Genomic DNA, 18,810 nt, shown 5'->3' on the forward strand with positions numbered 1-18,810 from the left:
TTCTGTCAATCTCCACCCTTCTCTGGTTTTGCCTTCTTGGGTCAGTTGGAATGATGAGGGCAGGCCAAAAGGCAGCTTGAGGAGCAATAAAGCGGGTTAATTCTTCCAGGAGCCCACTGGTACCAAAATGAGTGAGCTCTTTCAGAGGATCCCTGCGACTAGGGCTGCCATTGGCATGGCCTCGCGAGTCCTCCAACTGGGACTACTGGGACAGAGTGTTTTTGGGCTCCCTGATGAGGGCCAGTTTCCCTCTGAGGACCAGAAATGCTACTCACGGATCATCTGTAGCCTCACACTGTTCAGAAGAGCCCCACCTGATCAACCTACCCCATCAATCATGCAGTGACTTTACCTGCCCCAGATCTACCAACAGTTTAATTACACAAGATCATAAACAAACGAAACGATAGGTGGCAGGAGGGATGGAGGGATGGGAGGATGGGTTGGAGGGAGGATGGGAGGGTGGAAGGAGGGAGGAAGGGGTGGGTGGGAGGGGGAGGAAGGGCAGAGAAGAGCCAACTCCGACAACTACATTATCAGGACTCGCATAAAAAATGCCACATCCCTGGCAACCCACGTAAGGAATCTTTCATAATGTTTTCCAAAAGAAACACATTTGTTCATATTGGTAAAAGGGGAACAGGCTGCGGATGGTGACGGAAAAGGAAAGGCGGACTGGCGGAAATGCTCCAGGTCAAGGAGCGCAGTAAACACGGTCTTGGTGGATGGCATCCTCTGCTAGGATTGAGAACAGGGTCCTGAGATCTTCATGCACCATCTCTCCGTCTGGACTAAGATGGATGAATCTGGAGGCGAAGGACTTTCTTGGGCACCATTCATCGGAGCTCAAAGGCACGTGGTAGCTTTCCCGTGAGAGGACCCCAGTAGCCCAGGGGTCACAAAATCGCCAGGCTGAGCTATGAAACTTACCACAAATTTATCTTTGAGGAACTTAGCGCTGCTCACTTTGAAGTTGACCAGGGGCAAGATGGCCTTCAACTCTCGGAGGCTGATGCTGAAAAAAGAGGGGAACCCCAGCTCTGTCAGCCTGGAAGCCTTTCAAGAGAAGAAGGTGGGCGACTCCCACCTCTATCAGAAGACCCGCCAAAAGCTGTCAGTGAGCGTTAACTGGGAACTGAGACCCCAGGTCCAAGGTTGGGGGTGACACCCGGGGTGTGAGGCTGGTCTCCACCCTTCAGGGATGGCTGTGGACACAGGTCACAGAGGAGAGTTACAGCACGGGCAGAAACAGCATCAGATGACCTTTGTAGATATGAACTGTCACAGAGGTTCAAACCAAGGTGATGTCACTGAAGGCCAGAGATGGGGAGGGAAAGGAGCCAACCTTATTTGAACACTATTATATGCCAGGCTGTCCTGTGTATCTCCAGGTAATAATGTTACCAAGCTCCTCACTATCCTGAACCCCTGACACCGTATGCATTCTCCACCCTCAGGATTCAGAACAGGCAATGGGGTGGGAGGCAGGGTACGCTGCTCAAGGCCAGAGCTGGTCTAACGATGCTATGAGGTGGGTGCCGCTATCATCCCCATGTTCCAGGTGAAGAAACTGAGGCTCAGAAAGGCTCGCTGCTAGTGCATAATGAAGGCAGACTCCCGTGATCCAGATCCTTGAGGCTGCAGAGCCAAGTGCCCAGCAGAGCGACACCGGGTGGTCTGGGGTTGGGGGGGGGGGGCCTTTGGTGCGGTCAGAGAAAACCGTTCTGTGTTCTTGAAGATATCATACCAGACTGGGGCTGTGCAGGCCAGGAAGGAAGTCTGCCTGGGCTGTGGGCAGAAAATGGCCCAGCTTCCCCCACACCATCTACTCGGCCTCTGCCAGCACAGCCAGAAGGAAGCAGCATGTTACACTCAGCAGCTACCCTTAGAGACAACCAAGTGGACTCCTGGCCGCTCCAGTGTCCCCACCTCCAGCATTCTTGTCTCCAATCTAATGGGTTCCCTAATATCAGAGACCTTTATGTGTCAGATGCTCCCCAACCGCCCACCACTCCAGGGCGGGCACCCAGGGCTTTCCCAGAGAGACACTGAGAGCAACGCAAAGCCACTAGGGGGCCAGGTGGGGCTGGCCAGGCAGAGAAGCGAATGGGCTGGCTGAGACCCCTTCCTGACCCAGCCCTGGGGTGTCCGGGATGAAGGAAGAAGAGTGGCTGGGCTGGCGCTGCAAAAAGAGGCAGCAAGAGGGTTTGGCCAAGCTGGTGGCAGAGGGGCTCACCCACGACCAGGAGAGACATCAGACTCCCCTCGGGAAGCCAGAACTTTCAGGAAGAAACAGGACCAAGAACCATCCCACACCCAGGAACAAAGAGACTGGGGAGCTGGGAGCTAGTGCAGCTGCCTGGGGCTGGCGGAGAAAACACAGGGCCCGGGGCATAATGAGCACTGAGATATCCAACCCCACCTGCTCCCAAAGTCCCACCTTACAGGAGAGCAAATGAGCTCCCAGGTAAAGGCAGGGACCAGAGAGTGTCTTTGGGCTCCAGTGCAGGGACCCCATCACTCTACCCCCCCCACCGCCTGCACCTCTCCCCAGCTCCCCACTCTGGGCATCCGAACCTGCGCAGCAGGTGACCCTGAGCCAGGACTGGCACACAGACTCCCCAGCTGCTGGGGGGTAGGAAGCCAGCAGCTCTAACTTTACCCTCTCCCTGTCCAGGACTCGTCATCAGATAAAGGGAGTGCTTCAGCTGAGGTCACACCCAGCCCTCTGGCCTCAATTCAGGACAGCTCTGCAGGGCTGTCCCCGGAGCCCCTCGTGGGGTCAGGTGAGGCCACGATTGCCACTGCATCGAGGCCCAGCTCTTCCCGCTGCCTTCACTTCCACAGGTGTTGATCCGCTGCCCACATCTCAGATTATGTTTCCACAGTATCAACCGGTGACAGCGGGTTAGGAACCAGATCAATCCCTTTGGGGACCAATGACAAAAACGACCCCCCCCCCCACCATGGACACTAAACACTCATGGTACCTTCCCTCCTCAGCCTGGCACAGTCCCAGATTCTACAACACTGCACCCCGGGGCGGCCTTTACCAAATAACAGAGGAAACTGACCTGCCACCCCGAGGCTGGTAACGAACACCTCCACCACCCCCAGCTTCTTCTACCAATAACAAACATTTTTAGTGTTGACCATGAATACGTAGGCACCACCCAAGCACTGCTCACGTACGAATCCACTGAACACTCACACCAACCCTAGGAGGTAGGAAATACTATCTCTTTTACAGATTAGGAAGCTAAGACAAAGAGAAATTAAGTAGCTTACCCAAACTCACACAACCAACAAGTGTCAGGGCTGAGATTCAACCCTCAGCTCTGCCCAACACAATTTTCTACCATGATGGAAATGTTGTAGATCGGGGCTGGCTAATGCGGTAGCCACTACCGAGCATTTAAAATGTGGCTAGGGCGACCAAGGGACTGAATTTTTAATTTTTTACTTAATTTTAATTAATTTAGATTTATTAAATAGTCACACGTGGACAGTATAGCTCTAGAAGTTTCCTTCTCCAAGTAAGGTCCCGGGGCCCAGATTATCAGCATTAGCTGGGAATCTGTCGGAAATGCAAACTCGTGCTTCCCCTCCCAGACCAAGTGGAGCAGAATTTCTGCAGGACAGGCTGTGCACTTTGGTGGCTAAAGCCCCCCAGACGGCCCCGTGGGCTGGAGCCAGGACTCCTAGCCCTGAACAGCATGGAACCCCTATTTGCAATCCTGTTGAAGAAAGAACAGGACCACACACCTGCCTCCCACCCAAAAACCCGTCCCCTTCCGCCTTCTAAAGAACAGGAGGTGCACATTCATCTTATGCAAATTCAAGGTTATGTACCTGGGGCAAAGGGCAAGGTAGGAAAGAAATGGCCACAGAGACATCTGCTCCCAGCCCTTAGCACTGCCGCCCCCTCTGCAGGACTCGCCCTGAGGGATGCAATTCCAGGGACCCTCATGGAAGGTTGAGGGGCTTTCTCAAGGGGTATTTTGACTGCAGTTTTCAACTAATGCACTGACCTTGGGAACTAATTCCCATATAAAGAGGAAACTAAATGCTAAAGATTCAAAAAGGGGGAGGGGGTTCTGGAAATCTGCCCAAGATTAATGTTAAACATTCATGATTTTGACCCAGTCTCTCCAGGCCTGGCAATGTCAAAAGGAAAGTTTCCAACACAGACCGTTCTGTTTGCCCGACATCACATCTAGGAACGAAGAGGGAGGACTTTCATTCATCTGACAAACACAAGTAAGACTGAATCAGCCAGATCCCTGACCTCAAGGAGCCCCCAACAACGTGAACAGCAACAAGGCCAAGACCCAAAGAAAGCAGAGGCCATCTGCCAACAGGGACTCAATGTCCTGGCTCGAAGTCAAAAATCCTACAAAATCACCCCAAAAATGTTTCTCATGAGGGTCACTTCTTCCATTCACTTTGAATAACTCAGTGAAACTGTGAACGTAAGGAAAAACTGGACACAAACTAAATGACAAACAAAAGGCAACTTTTCAAGCCAAATGGCAAATCCCATTGGCTGGATGATAATGTAGGCATTACTCTTCCTGAAGCACTGCAACAAAATGTAAGAGTCTTACAGTTTAACGCCAGTGGAAATAGTCTGCCCCCCTTTCATGTGGGCTGGACTCAGTGATTTATTTCCAAATAATAGAGCAGAGGCAGATGGGGGGCCTTACAAAGGAAAAATCTGGAAGACAGCATCTTGGCCAGGTGGTCAAGGCTTACATCTCCACTGATAAGCCATGCTGAGAGCAGGCGCCCCTGGACATGAGGTGAAGGAAAAGACATCACCTCTGTGACATTCTTCCCAAACACCTACCACCTCAGGCTACCCTCAACTCCAGTCTAATCATGACAAAAATATGAGACCAACACAAATGGAGGGACAGTCTACAGAATACCTGAGACATATCAATGTCACGAAAGACAAGGGAAGAAGAGAAACTGTCACAGCCCAGAGGAGACCAAAGGGACAGAACAATGAAGTGCAATGTGGGGTCCTGGGTTGGACCCCAGACCAGGGGAAGGACACTGGCGGGAAAAAAAAGTGAACACCCAATAAAGTCTAGGGTTTACTCAACAGTCATGAAGCCAAGGTGGTTTCTAAATTTTAACAAATATACCATGGTCATGAATGGCGTGAACCTTAGGGAAAACTGGCAAAGAGGCAGATGGGAACTCTGTGCTGTGTTGGCAACCTTTCTCTAAATTATTCCAAAATTTTAAAATTATTTAAAGAACAGGATATAAGATCATATGTATGGTAAGATTTTAATAAAGTAAAATGAAGAACAACATTGAGGATGAAAATCTACCCAAAAACACTGTAGCCAGAGTTAATGGTGCTGACCATTTAATGTCAAATTCATATAAATTTTGTCTGGTTTTCAGTATTTCCAAAGTTTTCTATAATGAACATGAGTTACTTTTATAATTTAAAAAAAAGGTAGCAATAAATAGAAGTGGAAAAATAAACAATAAAATGTTGTGAAACACCTAGTCCAGGGTCAGTACTTGGAAGGAGATATAAGAATTAAAATCACAAGGTGAAATTTTTAAACGGGCAAAGGACATAAACATTTCTCCAAAGAAGATATACAAACAGGAAAAAGCACATGAAAAGATGCTCCGCATCAGGAGGCATTAGGAAAACACGGATCAAAACCAAAATGAGATACTACTTACCACCCACTGGGATGGCAGGAAGGAAGGAAGGGAGGGAGGGAGGAAGGAAGGAAGGAAGAAGTGTTGGCAAGAAGGTGGTGAAAAAATGGAATCCTTGCTGCACTGCTTGGTGGGAATATAAAATAGTTGCAACTGTTGTGGAAAACAGTAGGCAGTTCATTAAAAAATTAAACAGTATTACCATCTCATCCTGCAATTCCATTCCTGAGTAAGGCACGAAGGAAGTGAAAGCAGGGACTCGAAACCCACGTTCACGGAAACAATACTTAGAAACAGCCGAAAGATGGAAGCACTTGGAGCAAGAGTTCCCTGACAGACGGATGAATAGACACGATGTGGTAGAGGGACACATGGAATATTATTTGGTCTTAAAGAGAAAGGAACTTCTGGGGGGAGGGTAGAGCACATGCTTAACATGCATGAGGTCCTGGGTTCAATCTCAGTACCTCCTCTAAAAATAAATAAGTAAATAAATAAACCTAATCCCTCCCCAAAAGAAAACTTAAAAAAAAAAAAAAGAAAGGAACTTCTGATGCATGCTACAGTGACATGGATGACCCTTGGAGACATTATGCTCAGTGAAACAAGCCAGTCACAAAAAGACAAATATGGCACCATTCCACGCATATGCAGCACCCAGAGTCATCATACAGACAGAAAGTAGAAGAGAGGTTACCAGTGGCTGGGAGGAGCGGGAAATGGGACTCAGAGTTTAATGGGTACAGAGTTTCAGTTTTGCAAGATGAGAAGAGTCCTGGAGATGGACGGTGACAACAGTACAACAACAAGAAGGCACTTAATTTCACAGACGTGCACACTTAAAAGGACACAAATGAACTTACAAAACAGAGACAGACTCACAGACATAGAAAACAAACATGGTTACCGGGGGGGAGTGGGGGTGGGGAGGGATCAACTGGGAGTTCGAGATTAGCAGATACTAACTACTATATATAAAACAGATACATAAGGTCCTACTGTATAGCACAGGGGACTACATTCAATACCTTGTAATAGCCTATAATGAAATGAATATGAAAAGGAAGATATATATGTATAACTGAATCACTATGCTGTACACAAGACATGAATACAACATTGTAAACTGACTATACTTCAATTAAAAAACTAGCAGTGTACACTTCAAATGGTAAGTTTGATGTTATGTCTATCTAAGCATAATGAAACAAATTAAATAAAGAGTTTTAGGTCACAGGTCAGGGTGGGGAAGGGAAGATTTCGGCCTTTTAACAGCTTCCAAGAGCACATTACAAAAAAAAAAAAAGGCAGCATCAAGTAGTGACGAATGAGCCACAGCTGCCCAGCTGGGCTGCTGTGAACAAGTGATCTAACCTCTCTTGGCCTCAGTGTCCCCAGAAAATGGACCAGAGGGTGCCAAGCTCGCCAGTCTGAGAGCATCCTTTCCATAAGCTTCTCCCAATTCCACAAGCACAGAAAGCACTCAGAACAGCGGCTGCTGCAAAGCAAATTCCCGACCAGTGCCATCTGCTGCCGTTTTGCCTCTCAAGAGGCTAAAAGATGAAACATGCACTCAGGCCAGGAAAACCCCGGGAGCAGAGACTGCCCAAGTCAGGCCAGCCCACAGCCTGCCTCCTGTCCCCAGAGCCTTTCCTTTGCTGCTGTGGCTCCTTTGTTTTCCTTCAGGAAACGCAATTCATGTGGGCGACAGGAAAGGAGGGGAACTGGCAGAACAGAAGTCAATGGCCCTTTCATTGGCACCTTGGTCAAAGTTTCTCTGGAAAACTCCCTCCGGACCTCCAGAACCACGGGAAAGGTGGGATCTGCCGTGTGTTGACAGAGCAGCAGAGCTCTGCCCACTGGGAGGGAGGTCAGGGGCAGAAGGGTGGGCAAGGAACTAGGAATCCAGGCCAGAGCCAGACTTGCTCTCTACTGAAGGTTCTGGAAAGGATTTCTTTATGGAAGGCGTGCAAGAATCCATTCTGAGCCAGGGGGAGGCTTCCGTTTCTTAACAACAGAAGATGGAGAAGCAGGCTTCGGAACCAAATCAACAACACCAGCCCTACCGCGTGGAGAGAGGGCCCGGGGGCTCCCTCTGTCATCCCTGGGCCAACCTCAGCTGTGAATCATCCCAAAGCCACGGAGAAAGGAAACAGTCATAAGGGCTCCACCTCTGAGGGTGAAAGAGACCAGTGCGTACAAAATCCTCCAACTACAGGACCTCGCTGGATCTATCTCCAGAGCATGGGGGCAAAGCCCAGGGTGTGGGACACAGTGAATGCTGGCTGCAAGGAGGAGGGAGGGAAAGCAGACGGACAGCTCACGCACAAAGCTGCTGGCCAACCTCACAGTATTACTGAACTTTCACCACTCCATGGTTACCGTGTGCAGATCATCCCATGGGGCGTGTATGGAAGAGACCACAGAGGCTCTGAAAACAACAAGTGATGGGGGACAGTGGCGTGACACCAAACTTCTTAGAGATGGAAAGACTTTCAGGAACAAGAGGGGAGAGTTGCAGAGGCAACCTGTTGCCTCACGTATGATGCTGACCCCTCTTAATAGAGAGTGGAAGGAAGAAAAGACATTTCAAAATTTTAAAAGAAGTCTGATAGGAGGCTAAAATGATATAGTGATTGTCAAGTGTATAGCACAGTGCCTGGCATGCTGAGTGCTTGATAAATGGTGGTTTTTATTGTTACATTATTAGCAAGAACTGGATCATAACCTAAAAAAATGGGGGGAAGGTATAGCTCAGTGGTAGAGTGTGTGCTTAGCATGCATGAGGTCCTGGGTTCAATCAATATAGTTAAAAATAAACAAATAAAAATAAATTTTAAAAAATCGATGAGAGAATGTTCAGCCTCTCCATAAATAAAGAAATGAAAATGTAAGCAAAAATCTACTGCTGCCTTTCACCCATCAGGTTAATAAAGGTCAAAGTCCAGTGATACAAGGAAATGAGTGCCCTCATGCACCACTGGTAGAAATGGAAATTGCTACTACCTCTTTCAAAATAGTTTAGACCAGACGACGCTTGGCTGCCAGTATTTCTCTTCTAGGAATTCATCTGGCTCGTATCCTCATTACACATGTTTACAAAAAGGGAGACCCGAAGGTTTTCATAGTAGCATTATTCTCCATGATAATAAAGGACCAGGAACAGCTTTATGTCTATCAAGAAAGAAATGATTTTGCCTCAATAAGCAAATCACCCTGCACCCATACAAGGATAAACTGTGTTTGTTACAAAAATGTCTGGCACAGAGTGCTGTGTGTGCCAAAAGGGAACCACTCCAAGATGAACTGTTCAGAGAACTGGTTGAGGACACTGAATTAGACGTTATCACATTGCCTGTCTCACGTCTGCCCAGTCCTTACGAACATCACAATTTAACTTGGATTACTTCTTTAGACTCAATCTCTCTCCCACCACGAAGTAAGGGCAGGCGCCAAGGGGATCCCGTTTCTCCCCAGAACACAAGAGCTCAAATGTGAAGGCCTCAAAGACGCAGTCCAAATGCTCCATGGCAGAGAAGTCATCTCTGCAGATGGGTTGGAATTTTCCACTGCGATGTGACCACCCACCGTGGGTGAAGGTTTTGTTACCATGACCCCCAGCACCAAGCATAGTGTCTGGCACCTGGTAAGTCCAATCTGACTTCATGAGGACCTTCCCACAGCACCAAACACACTCCAGTCCCCTTGGAATGTTTAAAGAAAGAATGAACGTTGGAATCCAAAACGATGCAGGAAAAAAACCACAAAAATGTGAACGAATCTTACCTGTTTCTCCTGGTTTGATCCACAGAATAAATCTGTTTTCTCAGCCAACTGGGAAGAGAGTTAAGGGAAAAAAAGAGAGAGAGAGGCAGAGAAACAAAGTTAGAAAACAGCACATGTCTAAGTGAGTTCCACAGGGTAGCACAATGGAAACAAGAAACGAAAAGGAAGGTTTCCCAATTAACTCGGGCAGCATGGGAAGAGCAGTTTCTCCTCGTGGTTGAAATGTCCAAGCTGAGCCACGGGGCCCCTTCAGCTCAGGCTGGCACTCCTTCAACTGGCACTTCCCTCTGACAGTATCTGTTAATCCCTCAAAAGCTGGTAAGAAAAACGGTGGCTATCAGAGGGCTCTGGTTTGCTGGAGGGACAGTAATTCCGACATCAGTCCCCTCAGACATGCATATCGAGGAGACAGTCCCAAGAAGGCCCTCAGGAAGCCAAGAGGGAGTGGCAGGTGGGAAATCCCGGACCTCAAGTCCAACATCCTTCGAACCATCAGCCTTACCCTTTCTTAAATCCTTTAAGAAACAAGACTCTGGTCCCCTCTCCAACACACCAGTGAGAGTTTCTGTCTCAGTTCCAATGCATTCCTCACCCAAGCAGGCCAAGGCCAAGGCCCAGCACTGAGAAAGGCTCTTCTGTGAGACACTGGGGAGTCCACAGCCACTACTGGGAACCTACTGCATACAGGACACTCAGTGAGCCTCCAAGATGAAACGGCCCCTTTTTCCTTCTTTTGCCATATTGGGTAAAGGGAGAAGGATGAATGCCTGAGCGAGTGAATACAGAGATTAACAAGCAAAGCCATTACCTCTCAATGATGGTGGGTGTGGACGCGCTCATCACTTCCTGGTGTAAGATCTTCAAGCCAGAGAGCCACTTAGTTGCATCTTCCTTAGAGTCAGCTGGAGAGACAGGCCAATGGAAATGCTGTGTTACTCCCTGAAGACTTCTGCTTAGAGACCCCAGCCCCACCTCCCCAGCCCCACACAGACATGGGCGTGGGAGGAGCCTGTGCTGGTCTCTAGGACTTGCTTTTTGTCTAAGATGAGGTCATGGTGAGCCTACTGCAGGAGTGACAAGTGGGCAACTTTTTAAAAAGAGGTTTCACTTTAGTCCTACATTAATGAACAAGAGGCAGGACCTGGGATAACTTGGACCAGAATCCTGGGCAGCCCTCAGCATTTCTCCCATTTCCAGGCAAGGCCAGAGAAAGGAGTGGAACTGAGGCGATGCTGATGCCTGGGCAGGAAGGGGCAACAAGTCGTTAAGAGCTCCGCATCATCACCAAGTCCCAGTGCACCACTTCAGGGCTGTGTGACATTCAACTGCTTACTTAACCACTCTGTGCCTCATTTCCACATCGGTAAAACGGAGCTGGCAATGCGAACACCTGATCCAGTTATTAAACATGTCCAAACCTCCAGGGACCCTGTCAGTGGGGACAAGAGCATACCAGGGTTTCTGCTCTCACTCTTCCTGGGCGAATGAGAAGAAAACTGAGGCTCAGAAGGGTTACAGAGCCAGTAAGTGAGAAGCTGTGATATGAATCCAGGTCTTGCCTATCTCTATACCTGACCTTGAATTCCAGGGCTCTGGAAGAGGGACCCCAGAGTGGGACAGACATCAAGCTGGCATCCTGGGCTCCACCTTTTGCTTGGGCTCTCATGACTTCTCTACCAAGAACAGTAGCCAAGCCTCAGCCTGCCGGGGGGCTAAGTGGACACAGCTATGAAGGTTCATGGTCATGGACCCCTCTGCCACCTGCCACACAACATCTATCAGACATTCACCCATCACTTCCCACAGCTTGCTGTTTCCCCTCTCCAAGCCCTTGCGCATACAGCACCCTCCCACTGGACCATCCTCCCTCTTTCCTCCCAACTCCTACTGATGCCTCAAAACCCAGTTTAAAAGTCACCTCCTCTGCAAAGACTTCCTTAGAACTAGGCACTCTGTATTCTTAGAGTATGCTGTAATACGTACTGACTACAGCTCTTATCTAACTTCTGGTCCATATGTCTGTCTCCTCAAGTAGACTGTGAGCTCCTTAAAGGCAGCAGTTGGGTCTTAGACTTCTTTATAGCCCCACTGACATCTAGCACAACCCAGCACAGAGCATATGCTCAAAAGATGCCTGATGAAAGAATGAATGAGAAATTAAACCAATGAGAGCCCTCTGACCCTAAATTCAATGTCCCTAATGCTAGTCAGCTTTCATAGTTCCCCCCTCTTTGGTCTACTTTTAATGGTATTTATTTTCTCTCTTGTCAATCATGATTGTTCACATGATTCACTGTATTGGACAGAAAATGTAACCTGACTTCAGCTTTTGGCACGAGTTGGGCAGGCTCTTAACATAATGGTTTCAATATCCCAGTGAGGTCAGTGTTACCAGTATTCCCATTTCACAGCTGAGCAAACTGCAGCTCAGAGAGGCTGAGTAGGTACAAAAGTCACAGAGCAAGAAAGAAGCAGGGTTACTATTCAAAACCACGGGGCCCCAAACACACAAGAGTGGGTGAGAAAGTGTGAGCATCCCACCAGAGAACTTTCTAGGAAGGAACTTGAGACACAGGGAGGGAGAAAAGCACACATTACGCACCCACCTGCTAAGCTGAGTGTGCTGAGGATGAACTGGGTGCCGTAAAAGATGGAAAAGCAGCAGTCTTCCTTCTGGCGGACTGCCTTCGCACGCTCGAAATCTTTGGAGTTCTTCCCCGGGCGGATTTCCTTTATCTCCATAATGTCCACTGGAAGGAGATACACAGGAGCCCATTAGCAGCTGGAGTTCCCCGGGGACACAGCCACGCGCCTGCGCCCCAGACACTCGCAGCCCAGCAAAGCCAAGCTGACCCAGCCCCTCAGCCCTGCTCGACTGCCAGGATTCTGCGTAAATAAATGCAAGGCTTGTTGTTTTAAGCCACAAAGTATTGGGATAGTTGTTGTCCAGCAACAGATAACAGGAAAAGGACAAACCCATCCTCCCTAGAACCCCCGCTGCCCACGACTATCAGGCCTGGATGTCCACTGGATCTAAGGGTGACCCCTACCCCCACAGGGTGGCCACCTGACGCAAGGGCGACCCCTTCTCCCAAAGGATGGCCACCGGATGCAAAGGAGACTCCCTCCCTCCCTCCCTGCTATAGGACGGCCAAGGAACAATGGACTGTCACAAAGAGCCAACACCATCAATCCTTTCTTCTGTCAAAAAAGTATCTTTTCCTGGGATGGACCCATTCCATGTGCCCTCCTCACCTCCCATCACAAGCTAAAGGAGGGGTTGAGGGTCTCAGAAATGACCACAGTATCCCACACCCGGCACAGTGATGGGTTCAGGGATGAGCACATGTCCTAACCTGGACCCATCAGCATCCTCCGGGGACTTATGTGGACAGAGCTGTTCATAAAATTTCACCTACTGCTGCTATTGCCAGGCTGGCAGCCCTTGGGTCCATTCGAGCTTGAAGCCACTTCTGCCCTGGAGCACCCTTCTTACATGACCCAATAAATTCTCTTTTTGGCTTTGGTTAGTAAGAAATGAGTTTCTGTCACTTGCAACCATAAGAGTCCCGGGATATATATGTCTATCCTTGCATTGAACAGAGAAACAGGAAGGTATTCCTGGAAATGAGAGGGTAGGGAAGGAGCCCTCAGCTTCAACTTGGGATCAAGGAAGCAAACAGACCCCAGCGTAGACAAATGAACAAAGGTATTTTACAGTCAGCGTTGAAAGAACAGGAAAGGTTCATGGCTATACACACGTAAAAACAGAAGGCAGAGACAGAGAATTATACTAGGAAAGGAAGAAGGCAGATTGAACTAAAAGCTTTCTGCTTTCTTACCATGGGTCTGACTGGACTGAAAACAGTTCAGGGAACTAGACTCATGAAGTAAAGTGAAAAGACTTTAAAATCAACAGTGTGCATTCTATACCCTGTGTGTGGTGGTGGTTACACACATCTACTCATGTGATAAAATTCCATAAAACTATACACCAAAACAAAAACACAAATTAAGTGCACATAAAAAATGGTGAAAACTAATTAAGGCCTGTAGTTTAATAATATTTTACCAGTGTTCATTTCCTGGGTTTGGTAACTATGGTTATCAGCGATGTTATCACCGGGGGAAGCTGGATGAATGGTACACAGAAACGTGGGACTATTTTTGGAATGCTTGCACGAGTCTAAAATTGTTTCAAATTAAAAAGTTTTTTTAAATGTCTTATCTGCAAATCTCAAACTCCCAACTTATTCCTTCCCACCCCCTTACCCCCTTGGTAACCATAAGTTCATTTTGTGTCTGTGAGTCTGTTTCTGTTTTGTAAATAAGTTCATTTCTGTCTTTTTTCTTTTTCAGATTCCACATGTGAGTGATAACATATGGTATTTTTCTTTCTCTTTCTGGCTTACTTCACTTAGAATGACATTCTCTAGGTCCATCCACGTTGCTACAAATGGCATTATTTTATTATTTTTATGGCTGAGTAATATTCCATTGTATACTAACTACTGTATGTAAAATAGATAAATAGCAAGTCTCTTCAGTGTAGCACAGGGAACTATGTTTAATATTTTGTAGTAACCTATAATGAAAACGAACATGAAAACAGATATATATATACATATATGTGTGTGTGTGTGTGTGTGTGTGTGTGTGTGTGTATGTATGTATATGTATGACTGAAACACTATACTGTAACCAGAAATTAACACAACACTTTAAGCAGACTATACTTCAATTAAAAAAAAAAAACATCAATTATGGGTGGCCCTATTATTGAGAGGGTCTCTAAACCTTGGGGTACAGAGTATCCCCACTCTTCATCGAATCCTGAAATCTAGGAATCTTTTATCTTCACTACTCAAAAACTAACAACAAAACAGAAACATTGCATGCCCTGAAGTTCACAACCTTCTGCAAGATTATCTAAGAACATTAACAGTATTAAAGTTTATTCTCAGAAATTACTTACTTACTCACCCAGCAGACTGCCAGTCAAGAGTCTAGTGACTTTAAGCAAATACTCTCTTTTTCCCTAGCCAGTCAATAATGATTCTCTAATCATTCTCTTTCCCCATGAAATATCTCCAGGAGGGAATCTCTGAATTGGCCTGTGAGCTTTTTCTCTTACAGCAAAAATTATAATAAAAATTTGACACATACGTAACTAAAGAAGAAAGCTCAGATACTGTAACACCATCTTCAGGCACTCACCACGTCTTCTCAACTCTACTTTCTAAAACGCTCTTGAATCTGTCGACTTCTATCCATTCCCAGGGCTGATGCCATAATCCAAGCCACCGGTACCTCCTGCTTGGTCTTCTGAAATAGCCAGAAGCTATTACCCCCAAAGTCGTCTTTACAAAGGACAGGCACGCCCATGCCACACTCGGGCTTCAAGCCTGCTGGTGGTATCCCTGTGCTGTTAGGACCAAGAACCAAGGCCCAGCGCTGACCTCGCCAACCCCATCTGGACCTGGATCAACTGCGCATCCTCACTGCCCAAGCTCCAGCCTCACTGGCGAATGGATCCTGCTCACTCATCCACAGGACATCAGCATGTGCTGCTGGCTCTACTGGGAATGCTCTCGGCATGTTTAGCTAAGAGTTCTCCCTTCCAGTTTCAGCTCAGTCACCACCAGACTCACAGAAAATCTTCCCCCTCCTGCTGTTATACACCCCAAGTCCCTCTCTCCAGTAACACTGAACAGGCAAGTGCTTAGAGGTGTGAATCGTGGATTCATAGCTCTTTTCCAAAATTGTGCATCTTTCCGGAGCACTGTATCCCCACCCCTAGCAGAGCAACTGGTACACAGGGGACCCAATAAATAGCTTTTGAAAGCGGAAGGAGACAGAGAGAGGGGGACACAGACAGGGACAGAACCGGGGATGAACACACAGAAACGGAGACACCCAAACAAGGTAAAAGAAGGACAGAGACAATCAGATATGAAGAGAAGAAAAACCACCCAGACAAGGAGGGGGAGATGCAATCACACAACAAAGTCAGAGAGAAACATGGGAGGTCAGAATGAAATGGCAATACCTGCTCTGAAGATGCAGGCAGCCCTGACCATCCCTACACCACCTTCTGCTTCAGCACAAGCTAGTATCCTTCGGAGGCCAGCCCTGTCCCAGGACAGGGCCACAGGCATCTACCCCCATCAGCGAAGACAGGTGGCCTCTATTATGTCACTGTGACCACTTCCTCCTTTCTTCTCCCCAAATAAGTACTGGCCTATTCATCATACTTCTGAAAAGACTATGCTTTTGGCACTGGATTGCCTTTGTTCTCTGTCAAAGATCAGTTGACTGTTTGTGTGGGTCGATTTCTGGGCTCTCTGCTCTGTTCCCTTGATCTGGCTATCTATTATTTCACCCATATCTCACTGTGTGAAGACAGCAAGTCTCAAAGGGAGGCAGCATCCTCCTCTGACTTTGTTCTTCTTCAGTTTGCACTGGCTGTTTTGGGTGTTTTTCCTCTCCATGTAAAGTTTAGGATTGTCAGATTGTCAATACCTACAGAAGAGCTTGCTGGGATATTGATCGGGATTATGTTGACCGTAGACGAAGTTGGGAAGAACTCACATGTTGAGTCTTTCTATCCATAGAGTATTTATTCATCATACTTTTTAACCATCAGCCAGACATTCTGCTGGATATACTCAGTCCTGGCCCCCAAGGGTCTTACAGACACATCAGCTTCATCCATGAGAATAAAAATCAAGGCAATACTAACCATGTAAAACTCTTCCGAGCACGTTCTATATGCAGGGATCACACCAGGGAAGTGAGTCTCACGGAGGCAGGGAGGCTGGCCTCTTGATCTCCCTGCCTCCAGCAGCTGGGAGAGAAGTGCACTGCCCTAGTAATGAGATCCAGGTGGGGCAAGACAGCACCCCTATACCGACTCATCAACTCTCATAACCACACTGTGAGGCAGGTACCACGACTCCGTATTACACAGATGGAGAGACAGGCATGGAGAGGTGAAGGACCTTGGCCAGAGTCATGAGCCAGCAAGTGGGAGCACCAGGATTTGAACCTCCATTTGTTCCCCAAGGTCAAGCAAGTGACTCTGAGAAGCCACAACAGGATAGGCAGCCCTCTTCCCACCACGCTCTGCCAGCAAGTACCACCACACGTGCACACACAGCTGCCTCCTGCCCAAATCGGACGTCATTTAAGTGACTTCTCCTCAACACCCTGTCCTTCTCCACTTCCCCGCACTGTTATTTTTGTCTGTGCTGTGAAGTGCCTCACCAGCACCAAGTGTATTTACGGCTTAATCTGTTTACCTGCAGATCTGCTCTCTCCTCTAAGCCCCAGGAGAACAGGGGTCCTGCCCATCCTGTTCAAAACGGGACCCTCACAGATGGAGTCAACAGAACCTGGCTCAGAGCAGAAACGCAGATATTCGTGGAATAAATGATTAGGCTTCTTGGGTGTCTTGGTTTGGCTTCCCCCAGAAGCTGACCCTGAGACAAGGATTTGAGCACACACTGTTTATTTGGGAGCTGATCCCAAGAAACACCAGCAGAGGAGCAGGGAAATGAGACAGAATAGGGGAGAAGCTGACAAGGAGGTTGCTATGTTATCAAGCTGGTACCCCATGGCCACCTGGAGCTGATGCCATGGGATCTGGGAGTCCCTCAGAGTCTGCCCCACCAAGAAGCAAGGGAGCTGCAGTATTTATCCCTCAACCCCCATCTGCTCCTGGTTGGGGGCTGCTTCTGGGGGCCTTAACTCCCCAGGCCTCAGGCAGAGGGCCACACTGTTCACAGCAGAGTGCCTTCAGCCTGCAGAAGTGAATGCTATGGTGTCAGTGTCAGCCCACAGCATCCTCTCCTGTGTTACATCACTGATCGAGTAGTTTCTGTGCTACACCCAGGGGATGCAGGGATCAGATATTCGAGAGGTCAAAATCCCAGTATCTCTCTGGCTCAGGCAGAACACTAGTGGATGCAGACAAGTCCTAGTTACTGAAGAGAAGAGCATCCCTGGGCTCCCCCGGGGGAGCCGCTATCTGGAGACGAGATAAGATGTTACTGCCCCTGTACATTCTGTGCCCCCAAAGGTACCCTGGGTCAGCAGATGGTTCTGGAATTACAGGTACCATTGCACCCTCTCGCTCACTCCTTTTTAATATGACAGCTTTATTAAGACAGAGTTCACATGCCACACAAGTCATCCACTTTAAGCGTACAATTCAGTGGCTTTTAAAAGATGCACAGATTTCAGCCACCACCACCAGAATCAATGTTAGAACATTTTCATCACCACAGAAAGAAATTTTTGAGCCTCCACACTCCCCTCTCAAGCCCACACCAGCCCCTAGAAACCACTCATCTGCTTTTTGTATAGATTTGCCTATTTTAGACATCTCATATCGAGGGAATCACACAATACATGGTCTTTGGTGTCTGGCTTTTTCCATGCAGATTCCTTTTCATGGCTGAGTAAGATTCCACTGTGTGGACAGACCACATCTGGTTTATCCTTTCATCCACTGATGGACATTCAGGTTGCTTCCACCTTGTAGCTCCTGCAAATAGTGCAGTGATGAACATTTGCATACAAGTTTTTTTTTTGAACACCTGTTTTCAATTATCTCAGGTTTCTTATAGGAGCAGAAACTGGTGCTCTACTGACTACACCCTCAGGGCTGCAGGTGTAATGATGAGGTGACCCCTTCATGCCATGCAGCTGACCAACCACCAACCTGAGCCGGAAAAGTCACTCGTGCATAGGTGGAAAGTCACTGCTGGCCCTAAGCTTGTGGCTGGGCCTCCGTGAGCCACCACTAAGCCCTTCACAGCTGTCACCACTTTCCAGGCCTTCTGGGCCAGCAGGGGCCACCTTCAGAAACACAGAGTTGCCCACAGTCTGCCCATCCCGTTGATTATCAGGAGTCCCAGGAAGTCAGAAAGGAAATCCCTGAGCAGTAGGAGTGGTTTTCTATTCGGTAATTGGCAGAGTCTGCGGGGCCTGGTGGGCGTTTTTTTGACATGATCTCACACCTCCTGGAGGCACCTTGTGGAAGCATGGTCCCACTAATTTTTAACTAATAAAGTTGTAGTAACTCTTACGCACTTGTTACATATTTTTAAAAAATTTTTTTATTGAAGTATAGTTGATTTACAATGTTGTGTTAGTTTCTGCTGTACAGCATAGTGATTCAGTCATATATACATATATTATTTTTCATATTCTTTTAAATTATAGGTTATTACATGCTACTGAATATAGCTTCCTGTGCTAGAGTAGGAACTTGTTGTTTATCTATTTTATATATAATAGTCTGTATCTGCTACTCCCAAACTCCTA

The 18,810-nt window shown here is 47.6% G+C and overlaps 1 protein-coding gene across 2 annotated transcripts in view; it reads right to left on the minus strand.

Annotated features, from left to right (window-relative positions):
• Window positions 1-18,810, minus strand: part of PLCG2 (phospholipase C gamma 2) — a 142,841-nt gene that overhangs the window by 78,611 nt on the left and 45,420 nt on the right. Inside the window, exons 3-6 of one of the 2 annotated variants that reach the window (XM_074370361.1) lie at window positions 12,087-12,230; window positions 10,289-10,382; window positions 9,481-9,528; window positions 931-1,015 (exon numbers count right to left, since the gene is read on the minus strand). In XM_074370361.1, coding sequence (XP_074226462.1) covers window positions 931-1,015; window positions 9,481-9,528; window positions 10,289-10,382; window positions 12,087-12,230 — 371 coding nt within the window. Of the gene's footprint in view, window positions 1-930; window positions 1,016-9,480; window positions 9,529-10,288; window positions 10,383-12,086; window positions 12,231-18,810 lie in introns of those variants that run through there. The other variant, XM_074370362.1, reaches the window with a different exon arrangement.

This window comes from Camelus bactrianus, chromosome 9 (assembly GCF_048773025.1).
Source record: "Camelus bactrianus isolate YW-2024 breed Bactrian camel chromosome 9, ASM4877302v1, whole genome shotgun sequence".
NCBI classification, from domain to species: Eukaryota; Metazoa; Chordata; class Mammalia; order Artiodactyla; family Camelidae; genus Camelus; species Camelus bactrianus.